The 13610-nt window shown below is 41.0% G+C and overlaps 1 protein-coding gene across 1 annotated transcript in view; it reads right to left on the reverse strand.

Annotated features, from left to right (window-relative positions):
- The window catches only part of tpd52 (tumor protein D52), a 149450-nt gene that overhangs the window by 54904 nt on the left and 80936 nt on the right, over positions 1–13610 (reverse strand). The window contains exon 7 of the mRNA XM_078398205.1: positions 1301–1482. Within this exon, the coding sequence (XP_078254331.1) occupies positions 1301–1482 (182 nt within the window). The remainder of the gene's footprint in view (positions 1–1300; positions 1483–13610) is intronic.

Below are 13610 nucleotides of genomic sequence, written 5' to 3' on the forward strand. Positions count from 1 at the left end.
TAATAACAGAAAGACAATGCGCTATTTTTTAAACTGCTCTGTTGTCACTCTTCAGGTCTTAAATTTATGAGTGTCATTTCTAAATTTACTTTCAATGCAATTTTCAAAACATGAAAAATGGAAGTATTATTCATTTGGAAACGATCAAGGACAATACACTGTTTCTATGAATATGCAGTGCAAGGAATTCTTATTAAACGTGTCTTCACATATTTACTGCAGTATAAATCATCAGAGTACATTTTACATTCTTGTGAGATTTTGGTTTCACAGTGCTCTCCAAGCCAATACATTAGAAGATTGCACGCATACATGCCTTAGAGAGGGTCTGAATTCACCGCACGTTCAGTGCTCAGCATTACCCCTGCGATGACTGATATATATTATTTAAATGAGGTGGGCAACCCAGTGAAATAATGGCAAATTTTAGTTTAGATTAGAGACAACGTGGAAGCAGGCCCTTTGTCCCATCGAGTCCGTGCCGACCAGCGATCCTCGCACACTAACACTACCCCTCACACACATACACTAGAGACAATTCACAATTTTACCAAGCCAATTAGCCTATAAACTTGTATTTCTTTGGAGTGTGGGAAGAAACCGGAGCACCCATGTAGGTCACGGGGAGAACGTACAAACTCCGAACAGACAGCACCCAAGGTTAGGATTGAATCTGGGTCTCTGGCGCTGTAAGGCAGCAACTCTACAGCCGCCCATATGGCAAATTATAATTCTTGACTATTTAACTTTATTTTAATAATTTTTTTATACAAGTCAGCTCTCGAGACGTTCCAGGATCACAGACTAAAACAATGTCCAAGGCTTACCATCACTTGGAATTTGCACCACATTGCCATACTCCTATTAGGTGTAACTTAGTCAGCCCTGCAGATCCAGAAGGACAAAGTGTGGGCAGGACGACATGCAGTGAGACGGGTCAGGAATGATCTGATCAATGCATGGATTATTCTGCAGTCCATAATATAAGCTTATTTTCTGATTTAAAAAAAATGACAAATCACTTTAAAATACTGCAGTTGTGAGCCCATTCAGTTTCCATTCAACAAAGACATTCATTGACTTAAACTTTATTAATGTCAAGTAATATCAGTTGTATATTCTAAGCTTACGCAAATAAAATGACTGAGGGGAAATTGATTTGTAATAGTGTATTTTACCAGCAATAAGCATTACAATTAAAATAATTTCTCTAGTTAACGAAATGTTGTACTTATAGATGCACATAAAGACACTTAAAATCAAATCTCGCACACTTCTTTATCAGCACTAAATTACTTACACTCCATCTATTGTTGGCCTTCTGCAAACACAGTGAAACTTGCCACCGAAGTCAATATAAAGGTCATCACCCACCACATGGGAGATATTACCAACGACGATTTTATCTTTGGCAGGGCCCATTTGCATCAGAGGGGAGTGCCTCAATAATGAGGAAAATGACTTTACATTCTGTGTAGACACCTAAAAGGAATTTTAAAAGCATATTAGTCACAGATCAAACTTGACAATGCTTATCTATGCAGATAATATTTACAATTTTTCTATATAGAAAACACAAAATTTGTATTTTTGATGCAAATAACTGGCTTTCATCGATAAAACAACTTATTAGCATTTCCTAACATTGTTTTTATTGCTACATCTACAATTGCAGAAAATTCTCAAGTCTGATCACAGACAGAAAAATCTAATCCATTTGTATTATGGAATGATTAATAAGCAAGAACAAAGAATTTTTGCAAATTGTTGCATTAAAAAATTGCTTGAAAAGGCTCTTGCCTGAATCTGAATGTTCAATAGGAAATCATTCACAGGAAACAAGCTCCCTGTGAAATTGATGTAGTACTTGCATTGAGCACAGTTCACTTATAATATAGATTGAAAGCTGTGTCTTTGCATTTCTTCATTTATTATTTGTTTATAATGAAAAAGTATTTGGTAACCTTATAACCATCAGCAAAAAAACAGTGTACTAACACTGTTCTAGGATGAAATAGAGTCAGGACAGGAATTACTGACTATGTATCCACGATACTGCCTTATGATCAATGCGCCTTTGGAAAAGTACTGGATTGATTGGACAGACAGGACTATTATTAGGAAGACAAATATGCTTAAGTATTTGACTTAGAGCACTAACGGCGAACGGTTACAAGTTAGTTTTAATGGGAAACAGAGTCAAAAACAATTCACATGAAACTATTTGGTACCTTGCCATATTTATCACATATGATAACTTTAAATACCAATACATTCCCTTGGTCTGAAGATAAACATTTCCTGGCATCACTATCATAGAACAGCACAGAACTTGCAGCAGACAATATTCATAGAGTCAGTCATTCAGCGTGGAAACAGGCCCTTTGGTCCAATTTGCCCACACACCAACCAGCATTTGGCCCACATTTCTCTAAACCTGTCCTATCCATGTATCTGTCCAAATGTTTCTTAAACGGTGCGGTAGTACCTGCCTCAACTACCTCCTCTGGCAGCTCATTCCATACACCCACCACCCTTTGTGTGAAAAAGTTACCCCCTCGGGTTCCTATTAAATCTTTCCCCCTCACCTATGTTCTCTGGTTCTCAATTCTCCTTCTCTGGGCAAGAGACTCTGAGCGCCTACCCAATATATTCCTCTCATGATTTTGTACACCTCTATAAGATCACCCCTCATCTTCCTGTGCTCCAAGAAATAGAGTCGTAGCCAGCTCAACCTCTCTTTACAGCTCAGGCCCTTGAATCCCAGCAACATCCTCTAAATCGTCTCTGTACCCTTTCCAGCTTGACAACATCTTTTCAATAACATGGTGCCCGGAACTGAACAAAATACTCTAAATGTGGCCTCGCACCGTCTTATAAACAGGTGCTCCTCAGCTTACGATGGGGTTCCGTTCCGAGAAACCCATCGCAAATCGAAAATATTGTAAGTCGAAATGCATTTAATACACCTGATCACGTGGCCGGAGGCGAGCTGCGGCTCGCTACAGTTCACGGGTCACTGCCGTTTGCACCATCGCAAACTCGAAATATCGCAAGTCGAAGCATCGTAAGCCAGGGAGCATCTGTAATTGCAACATGACCTCCCAGCTTCTATGCTCAATACTCTGACTGATGAAGGCCAATGTGCCAAAAGCCTTTTGGACCACCTTATCTACCTGTGGTGCCACTTTCAACGTATTGTGCACCTTCACTCCTAGATCCCTCTGCTCTACAACACTTCCCAGAGCCCTACCATTCACTGTGTAGGTCCTGCCCATGTTAGCCTTCCCAACATGCAACACCTCACATTTCTCAGTATTAAATTCCATCAACCATTCCTCAGCCCACCTGCCTAACTGACAGTGATCCTGCTGCAATTCGTATAATCCAACTTTCAATCCCTGTGCCTAATAATGCAACATTAAAAATAAATTCTGCATTCCTACTCTGAGAAACATTATTGCACTGAGGGACTGAAAGAAACTATTAAACCATACCAATGATTCAGCAATAATCTATTAAAAATCACTCTCTTGGAGCATCTAGATATGAACATGCTGGAAATATTCAGCTGGTAACTGTTTGGCCTGCTTAGCATTTCTAGTATTTTCATTTTTATTATTGTAATATAAAACAAAAAAAATCTATTTTGTGGACTATTTTTGCTTTCAGAAATAGTCCACTAAATGCCCTAGAGAAAAAAAAAATCAAATCCTTTTCATTAAGACAACGTAATGGACAGAAAGAAGAGAAATTAAGGGAACATCTAAGAAAACAAAAAAACTGGTAAAAGTGAAATACCCAAAACTGGTGTAGGTGTTGTTTATGTTGCATAGGGAGAGAAAAGCAGAAGACTTTTAGACGTGGCCAATGCAATATTATTTTCAGTTACATGTTGTGCTATAAACAAATTGGAAATCAAAATGGAAAAATTCAAATTTAACACATCAATGGAGAGTTATTGGCTCGCTTTGATATTTCCAATATCATCTAAAAGTCTCAGCAATGTTATTACAGATCTAGCATTTACTAATACAATATACAAATAATCAACAGCTCTAAGTTAGCTATCTCACATAGAAAGTGTGACTGAAAGTGAAACAAGTTCGTCAGTAAGGCTAGCATTCAGCTCATCCACCTGCTCCATCGTTCCTATGCTCACCATCCGGCCTGCACTGCTAGGGAACAAACTGATGAAGATGCGGGTGGACGCTCCATTGGTGTCCTGGATCACCAACTACCTGACTGGACGACAACAGTATGTCAGGCTACAGAACTGTGTCTCGGACATGATAGCGGCACGGTAGCGCAGCGGTAGAGTTGCTGCTTTACAGCGAATGCAGCGCCGGAGACTCAGGTTCGATCCTGACTACGGGTGCTGTACTGTAAGGAGTTTGTACGTTCTCCCCGTGACCTGCGTGGGTTTTCTCCGAGATCTTCGGTTTCCTCCCACACTCCAAAGACGTACAGGTATGTAGGTTAATTGACTGGGTAAATGTAAAAATTGTCCCTAGTGTGTGTAGGATAGTGTTAATAGTGTTAGTGTGCAGGGATCGCTGGGCGGCGCGGACTTGATGGGCCGAAAAGGCCTGTTTCCGCGCTGTATATATGAATGAATGAATGAATGAATGAATGAATGAATGAATGAATGAATGAATGAATGAATGAATGATAGTAAGCAACACAGGGGCCCCACAGGGGACGGTCCTCTCTCCCTTCCTGTTCACCATCTACACCTCGGATTACAGATATAACTCGGACTCCTGCCACCTGCAGAGGTTTTTGGATGACTCTGCAATTGTGGGCTGCATCAGTGAGGGGAGGGAGGCTGAATACAGAGGGTGTAGTCAATGACTATGTTGAGTGATGTGAGCTGAATTACCTGCAGCTCAACACAGACAAGAATAAGGAGTTAGTGGTGGATTTTAGGAGGAGAGGAACATCCCTGTCCCCTGTATTCACATACAAAGCCCTAAACGGGATTGCCCCCCCCCCCCCATATCAAAAATCTTCTAACCCACCACTCTATCTCCAGGTCCCTCAGGTCGGCCGACTTGGGGCTACTCACTATCCCGCGATCTAGGCTTAAGCTCAGGGATGACCGCGCTTTTGCAGTTGCAGTTCCGAGACTGTGGAACAGCATCCCTCTCCCCATCAGAACTGCCCCCTCCATCGACTCCTTTAAGTCCAGGCTCAAAACCTATTTCAACTCCCTAGTGTTTGAGGCCCTCTGAGGGGGCGCTGTGAACTGTTTATGTATTGTGCTGTTATGTTTGTGTGCCATTGTATGTTCGTTTCTTAGTACCTGAACTGATGTGCAGCACTTTGGTCAACGTGGGTTGTTTTTAAATGTGCTATACAAATAAAATTGACTTGACTTGACTTGACTGTCTCCATCAATGGTGTGGATGTGCCATTTACCAAGGAGTACAAGTACCTTGGAGTGTACCTGGACAGTAAACTGGACTGGTCCAGGAACGCTGAGACCCTGTACAAGAAGGGACAGGTCCGGTTGTACTTTTTAAGAAGGCTCCGCTCCTTCAATGTCTGCAACAAGATGCCGCAGATGTGCTACCATTCGATGGTAGCCAGTGCCATCTTCTTCACCGTCGTGTGCTGGGGCAGCAGGGCGAAGGCCGCGGACGCCAACAGGATTAACAAACCCATCAGGAAGGCTGGCACCGTCCTGGGGGCGGAGGTGGATTCATGGGAGGTGGTCTTGGAGGGGAGGATGCTCCCCCCCTTCATGACACACTGGTCAACCTGAGGAGTACCTTCACCAACGGTACGGTGGCGCAGCGGTAGAGTTGCTGCCTTACAGCGAATGCAGCGCCGGAGACTCAGGTTCGATCCTGACTACGGGCGCCGTCTGTACGGAGTTTGTACGTTCTCCCCGTGACCTGCGTGGGTTTTCTCCGAGATCTTCGGTTTCCTCCCACACTCCAAAGACGTACAGGTATGTAGGTTAATTGACTGGGTAATTGTAAAAAAAAAAAATTGTCCCTAGTGTGTGTAGAATAGTGTTAATATGCGGGGATCGCTGGGCGGCGCGGACTCGGTGGGCCGAAGGGCCTGTTTCCGCGCTGTATCTCTAAATCTAAATCTAAAATCCAAATGACTGGTTCCACCAAGATGCATACAGAACGCAACAGGAGATCCTTCTTCCCTGTGCATCTCAAACTGTCCAACTCCTCCCACCTTCTGTCATCGAGTAGACTGACTCACCTCCCCCTCATCCCCAAATCTTTGCACATCCCCAATCCTTTCCATTCTTCACTTTAATTTCATGTATCTTGCATTTTATGACTGTTGGCAGATCAATTTCCCTCCTGGGATAAATAAAGTTCTATTGTATCGTATTGTATTGTATTTATCTGCTAATATTTTAATACTTATATTTTTCATCTGGTCTTTACCATATCTAAATATTGATGTGAAAATAAACAGTGCCAAAGCAGAGATGATTAGTTCCTTCAATAGAGCTGGTTAATCGAATTTTGAAGAGGAATAAGATTATTACTAAACTATGACTTTCACGACCCAAGGATGTCTCACAGCAATTTCTCACCATTTTATCACTTTTCTCCCGGTGAAGATATAGTAGTAAATTTTTACCTCGACGCCTTGTTGTAGACACCCTGTTTTTTTATTTGACCCCTTTTCAGGTAATAATACCTAAGGGGTTAAGAATCTTGATTCATGAGCAAAAATGGCCACTCTATTAAGAAAGGCCAATACTATTTTCTCATGACAAGGGATGGGCAATAAATGTGACATTACCAGTGTTGACCACAATCAAATATTTGATAGTCTTTGGCAATGGAAGCCAGTTTGTTTGGATTGGTGCCAACACAGAAACTGCATATATATTTGTTTACAGAGCAGTGTCCCATTGTGATTTGTGAATGTGATTTAAAAATGCAAATACCTGAAGACTGCAGATACACCCAATAGCACCAGCTCTTTAGAATCCAGGAAGACCAGAAGGGCAACCTTTCAGTTGTTGAAAATCAGTCCCACTCCTAATTTTATCATTAATGAGGTGACTAAGTATGGATTGGATCAAGAATAATCCCTAAACATTTCTACAATGCAGCCCTGGCACTAAAATGACTGACTTCTAAAGTAACAAGTCGTTTTTGAGGCAGGTACAAACACAAATGATTTTGTCTTTGACGCCACTAAATTTGCTTAGATTTCTTGAAACTGGGGTCACATTTAAGGTGACTGCACTCCTGATGTTCTCTTCTCCGGAGCTAAGAATTGGCATTTTCTTCTGGATACAAGATGTGACAAACTCTAGAGCTTCTGGAGGAACCTCATTCAGCCATAAGTAAGCAGATGGATTTGTATTACTTGCGACACTTAATAACTCTTCCCATCACTTTTCCAATACGCAGAAGTAGTGCTGTGAGTAGAGTCTGATGAAGGGGCCAGACCCAAAATGTGGTCTCTCCGTTCCCTCCAGTGTTGCTGTAAATGGTTGCTTTAGATTCATCCTGCTTTTTATATGCAAGGCATGTCTGGGTCACTTTGCAGCCCATATTGTCACTGTGCTGCCACAGGTTAATTCAAAAGCAAGTCTTCCTTCTGTGCATGACCACAGAATTTGTAGCTAACTAATTGCAAATATACTGTTTAATACTCAATCCCTCTCATTTTCCAGTCCAATGTACAAGAAAGAGTCACATCAAATCTTCTCAAAATGAAAAAAATCATCAGGTTGGGTAAACAATGCCTAGTATCCAGGGTTTGTTCAATCTCTAAATTGCCTGTTAGTTACAAGGATCATGGCCATTTTAAAGCACACTCTGAATTACGGGAAATACTATTTTGAAGCAGATTTTGGTTGTGGTGACAGAAACTGAACTAACTATTTCGAGGGGATAACAACTTTTCTCAAGCGATAAATAAATAGTATTGCACAAGGATTTGAATGGTCTATGTTAATTACAGCAAGATAGTTGTTATTTTTACTTTACAATGTTTTTCTTGAGTAATTTTGAAATAATGCTGGAGCAGTGTTTTAATAATGGCACAAGTAAAAATAGTAACACTATTTATTATGAAATGCATTGCCTCAACAGTAGGTATTTCATCTGCTTGAAACACTCGTCTTCATTTCCTGATAATACTGTACTGACAAAAATTTCACAATGTACGCTCAGAGGAATTCCAGCAATCAAGCGTTGGACATTGTTTCCAATGCATGTTGCAAATTTTAACTTTAATAGACTCGAAAGCGCATTGCTGTTAAGGATTGATTAGATGTTTCTGAACAGAGAAATGAAATCATATGAACTAGAAGTTATAATAAATGACTCCAATTCACTAAATAACAAGGTCACAGACAAGGCGATTTATGACACGTGTGGAGTGTATTTCCCAAGCTAGGTCAGGAATTTTGAATTTCAAGCAATCAAATTATACTATGGTTAATGTTTTAATTTTTCATTTCAGCTCAGTTTTATTTTTTTTCTATTAGCTTTAGCCTTCGCATTGTTCTTTAATTTACATTAGCACTCAATAAAATTGGTTCCTTTTCATGCGTAATCAGTCAATAAGGTATTGATTTCTATGCACGTAACCAACTCAAAAGCTCCTTCATCATCACCAAGCTGTCAGAACCATGCCCCCACCTCCGAAAATTATCTTCCGATACAGTAATTTCAATCACCTCACAACCTCCACGTTCACTCATTACCATTAAACACCCAATAGCAATTCTCCACACTTCAAATATCCACCACCCATTACTTACCAATTATTATAATTCCACGGAAGCTATATTCATTTAATAGGTACTCCAAAACCATTGATATCAGAATATATTTTACCAAATAGTTACCATATAGGAACTATAGACAATAGACAATAGGTGCAGGAGTAGGCCATTCGGCCCTTCGAGCCAGCACCGCCATTCAATGTGATCATGGCTGATCATTCTCAATCAGTACCCCGTTCCTGCCGCTCTCTTGAATGCATTCAGAGAATTGGCCTCCACTGCCTTCTGAGGCAGAGAATTCCACAGATTCACAACTCTCTGCCTGAAAATGTTTTCCTCATCTCTGTTCTAAATGGCCTACCCCTTATTCTTAAACTGTGACTCCTGGTTCTGGACTCCCCCAACATTGGGAACATGTTTCCTGCCTCTAACGTGTCCAACCCCTTAATAATCTTATATGTTTCGATAAGATCCCCTCTCATCCTTCTAAATTCCAGTGTTTACAAGCCTAGTCGCTCCAGTCTTTCAACATACGACAGTCCTGCCATTCCGGGAATTAACCTAGTAAACATACGCTGCACGCCCTCAATAGCAAGAATATCCTTCCTCAAATTTGGAGACCATAACTGCACACAGTACTCCAGGTGCGGTCTCACTAGAGCCCTGTACAACTGCAGAAGGACCTCGTTGCTCCTATACTCAACTCCTCTTGTTATGAAGGCCAACATTCCATTGGCTTTCTTCACTGCCTGCTGTACCTGCATGCTTCGTTTCAGTGACTGATGCACTAGGAAACCCAGATCTCGTTATACGTCCCCTTTTCCTAACTTGACACCATTCAGATAATGATCTGCCTTCCTATTCTTACCACCAAAGTGGATAAACTCACACTTATCCACATTAAACTGCATCTGCCATGCATCCGCCCACTCACACAACCTGTCCAAGTCACCCTGCAACCTCATAGTATCTTCCTCACAGTTCACACTATCACCCAGCTTTGTATCATCTGCAAATTTGCTAATGGTACTTTTAATCCCTTTATCCAAGTCATTAATGTATATTGTAAATAGCTGCGGTCCCAGCACTGAGCCTTGCGGTACCCCACTAGTCACTGCCTGCCATTCTTAAAGGGGCCCATTTATCCCCACTCTTTGCTTTCTGTCTGTAAACCAATTTTCTATCCATGTCAGTACCCTACCCCCAAAACCATGTGCTCTAATTTTGCCCACTAATCTCCTATGTGGGACCTTGCCGAAGGCTTTCTGAAAGTCGAGGTACACCACATCCACCGGCTCTCCCCTGTCAATTTTCCTAGTTTGCACTTGGATTGCGTGTGAAAAGGCTTCAACCTAGCTAAGAACAATTGCCTTTATGAATAGAAATTGGAATTGATCGGGAACCCTAATCTTAAATAAAAGATTCCAAGTACAGCATGGGATTCACATGGTGAACTTCCATTTTTTCACAATCAGCACACAGATAGGTAAAGTTGTCAAATGAATAGGCTAAATAATGCACTCCAGTAATACCTTAACACCAGATTTCAGTGGTATGTAAAAAAATGTATATGATTGCACTGTGAATTTTGAAAAACTATTGTTCATCCTGGAATGTAGAAATCTAAAACTAAAGAAACACAAATCATCAAGTCATTCACTGAGCCACAGGGAATCTGAATCAAACTAAATCAGAAGGGACCAAGTACACCAGTGGTATGAATACAGCAAAATTACTTCCAACACTTGCATACAATGTAGTGCCCTTAAACTTCATATGTAATAACACTTCTCTTAATCTTGCTGGATTTAAATAACCGAAATAGCAGCTCTGCAATTTCAAAACTCTCACTACGGCACGGTGGCGCAGCGGTAGAGTTGCTGCCTTACAGCGAATGCAGTGCCGGAGACTCAGGTTCGATCCTGACAACGGGCGCCGTCTGTACGGAGTTTGTACGTTCTCCCCGTGACCTGCGTGGGTTTTCTCTGAGATCTTCGGTTTCCTCCCACACTCCAAAGTCATACAGGTATGTAGGTTAATTGACTGGGTAAATGTAAAAATTGTCCCTAGTGTGTGTAGGATAGTGTTAGTATGCAGGGAACGCTGGGCGGCGCGGACTCGGTGGGCCGAAGGGCCTGTTTCCGCGCTGTATCTCTAAATCTAAAAAACCTTGAAAGTAGAAATTGAAATCAACATAGACCCATTCCACCAGGACAGATGTTCATCATCTTTTTCCTTGCATGAAACTTTCTCGCTTCCATGATGAAGAGTTTAATTTTATAACAGAGCAAAGAGAATATCAGCTTTCTGTCCTGCTGAAGAAACAATTTTCCACAATGTTTCCTAGATATAATTCTACATGAAAACTAGAAACAAAATCAGCCCAGGAGGCATGAAATGTGCAAATTCACTGTAGTTTCCATCAAGAAATACATTGGTCAGGACTTTTCTGATAAAAAAAGATTTTAATGTCACACAGTCATCAATGATGTCGGAGCACTTCCAAAGGCCGTTTCTGATTCAGGTAATTATTATGATAAAATGGTTTCACACCCAATTCAAATCATTTATAATTTAAGAACAGGTCAGTCTTTGCAACAAAAATTCAGAACAAGAACTCTTATTTGGAAAAGGACAGCTTTCAAAGCCAGGCAGGTGAATATATTTTATCATTCTGATGGAGGTCAGGTGCATTTGACCTTTAAGCAAAGATAATTTGATAATATAGACCCTGACAGCAAAGCTTTATAGAAAGGTAACAGGAAGAATCTAAAAATAAACGAGCACATTAATTTACGATATGCAAAATTCAGACTGTCAAAAAAAAAATTTGATGGAAAATCAACAGAGCTGTTAAACTCTGCAAAGCCAGTGTTAAGATATTAAAGTTAATCTTCATAAATTAAAGCTGGGTCAAACTACTTTAGAACAGTTGTTTGATCAAATAAAGACCATCATTTGAAGTCACAGTAATAAGCTTACAAAGCACTCAGCTGTTGATGTCCAATTTCAAATGAGTTTATGCTTGGGTCACTGATAATGACTTCAGAATAACTATTCTGAACTTCTGCATTTTCTATGGTAAATTGTTACCTTTCCACAGCCCATTGTCAATTATTCCCAATTATATTGAAAATGCTATTGAATGTTTATACCTTTACAGTACAAATACACAAGCTAACTACTTAAAATTTAAATGAGAAATGTTTATACTTTCATCCATGTTAATGTAGAATTTTATTTACCTACTAGACCAAGTGGACCCGTTGGGTCCAAACCTCTCCTGCATTGGTGCAGCACCCTCTTCCTCCCCCCGCTTCCCTCTCCCCCTCCCCTCTCCTCCTCCCTCCCTCCTCCCCCACCCTCCTCCCCTCCCCTCCCCCTTCCCATCCCCTTCAACCCCCCTTATCCTCCCTCCTCCACCCTTCCCCCTCCCTCCCACCTCTCCACCCTCCCCCCTCCCTCCCTAGGAGATAGATTTGAACTTTAAAATGTGAATAACTTAAAAAATATACCACCGATTTCAATGAAGGTTCTTCCATTAGCACCAAAGGGACGATGGTGAGTAAGGTGGGCCTAAAATTGTTGCGTTATTGTGTACCATTTTGGTTTTAGTTCAGGAACAAACAAACAAACAAGAGTTTTATATTCCGCTTCTTTATATCGCCAATAGCACCAGTCCAAATATAACTGATTCACCTGGACATTTGAAACATTTAGATATTAAAGGCTATAGGGTTAAATGGCTAAACATTTATGGTGTAGATTAATCAACAAAGACAAAATAGCCTAAAACAAACAATGTTTTGCATTACTGAAAACTGGAAGTAGTCTTGCAAAAATAAAGTAAGAAAACAGAAACAAATAATAATACTCAGTCGATTGCAAGACCAAAGCAAGAGACGACCTCACATTGATTGCAAGACCAAAGCAAGAGACTACCTCACATTGATTGCAAGACCAAAGCTAGAGACTACCTCACATATGTTGCAGTGAAATAAATTCAGGAAAGCAAACACTTCTAACCTTAAAGTTTAAAAGTTGCAAAGTACTGTCTTTAATTTGATAACAATAGTAAAGAGCTGAAAGGGAAGACAGTTCTTCATGGATTGCATCAGAATTTGAACAGCCTGGGAATGTAAATGACATATTTAAAACCATGCCATTACAGGAGTTCAGTTTAGTTTAGAGAAACAGCGCGGAAGCAGGTCCTTTGGCCCACCGAGTCGCACCGACCAATGATCCCATACACTAACACTATCCTACACACTAGGGACAATTACAATTTTTACCAAAGCCAAATTAACCCACAAACCTGTATGCATTTGGAACCGGAGCACCTGGGAAAATTCCATGAGTTCACGGGGAAAATATTCCCAATGTTGGGGGAGTCCAGAACCAGAGGCCACAGTCTAAGAATAAGGGGTAGGCCATTTAGAACGGAGATGTAGAAAACCTTTTTCAGTCAGAGAGTTGTAAATCTGTGGAATTCACTGCCTCAGAAGGCAGTGGAGGCCAATTCTCTGAATGCATTCAAGAGAGAGCTAGATAGAGCTCTTAAGGATAGCGGAGTCAGCGGGTATGGGGAGAAGGCAGGAACGGGGTACTGATTGAGAATGATCAGCCATGATCACATTGAATGGTGGTGCTGGCTCGAAGGGCCAAATGGCCTACTCCTGCACCTATTGTCTATTGTCTAATGTACAAACTCCGTATAGACAGCACCCATCGTCAGGATCGAACCCGGGTCTCTGACGCTGTAAGACAGCAACTCTACCGCTGTGCCACCGTGCCGCCCTTCGTTGCACCACAGTGCCACTCCTCTCAGTTCCTCACAGATTAAGTCATATTATAAAACAGTAACATTAAGTGGAAAACCAAATAA

Source organism: Rhinoraja longicauda, chromosome 4, assembly GCF_053455715.1.
Source record: "Rhinoraja longicauda isolate Sanriku21f chromosome 4, sRhiLon1.1, whole genome shotgun sequence".
In the NCBI taxonomy this organism is placed as follows: Eukaryota; Metazoa; Chordata; class Chondrichthyes; order Rajiformes; family Arhynchobatidae; genus Rhinoraja; species Rhinoraja longicauda.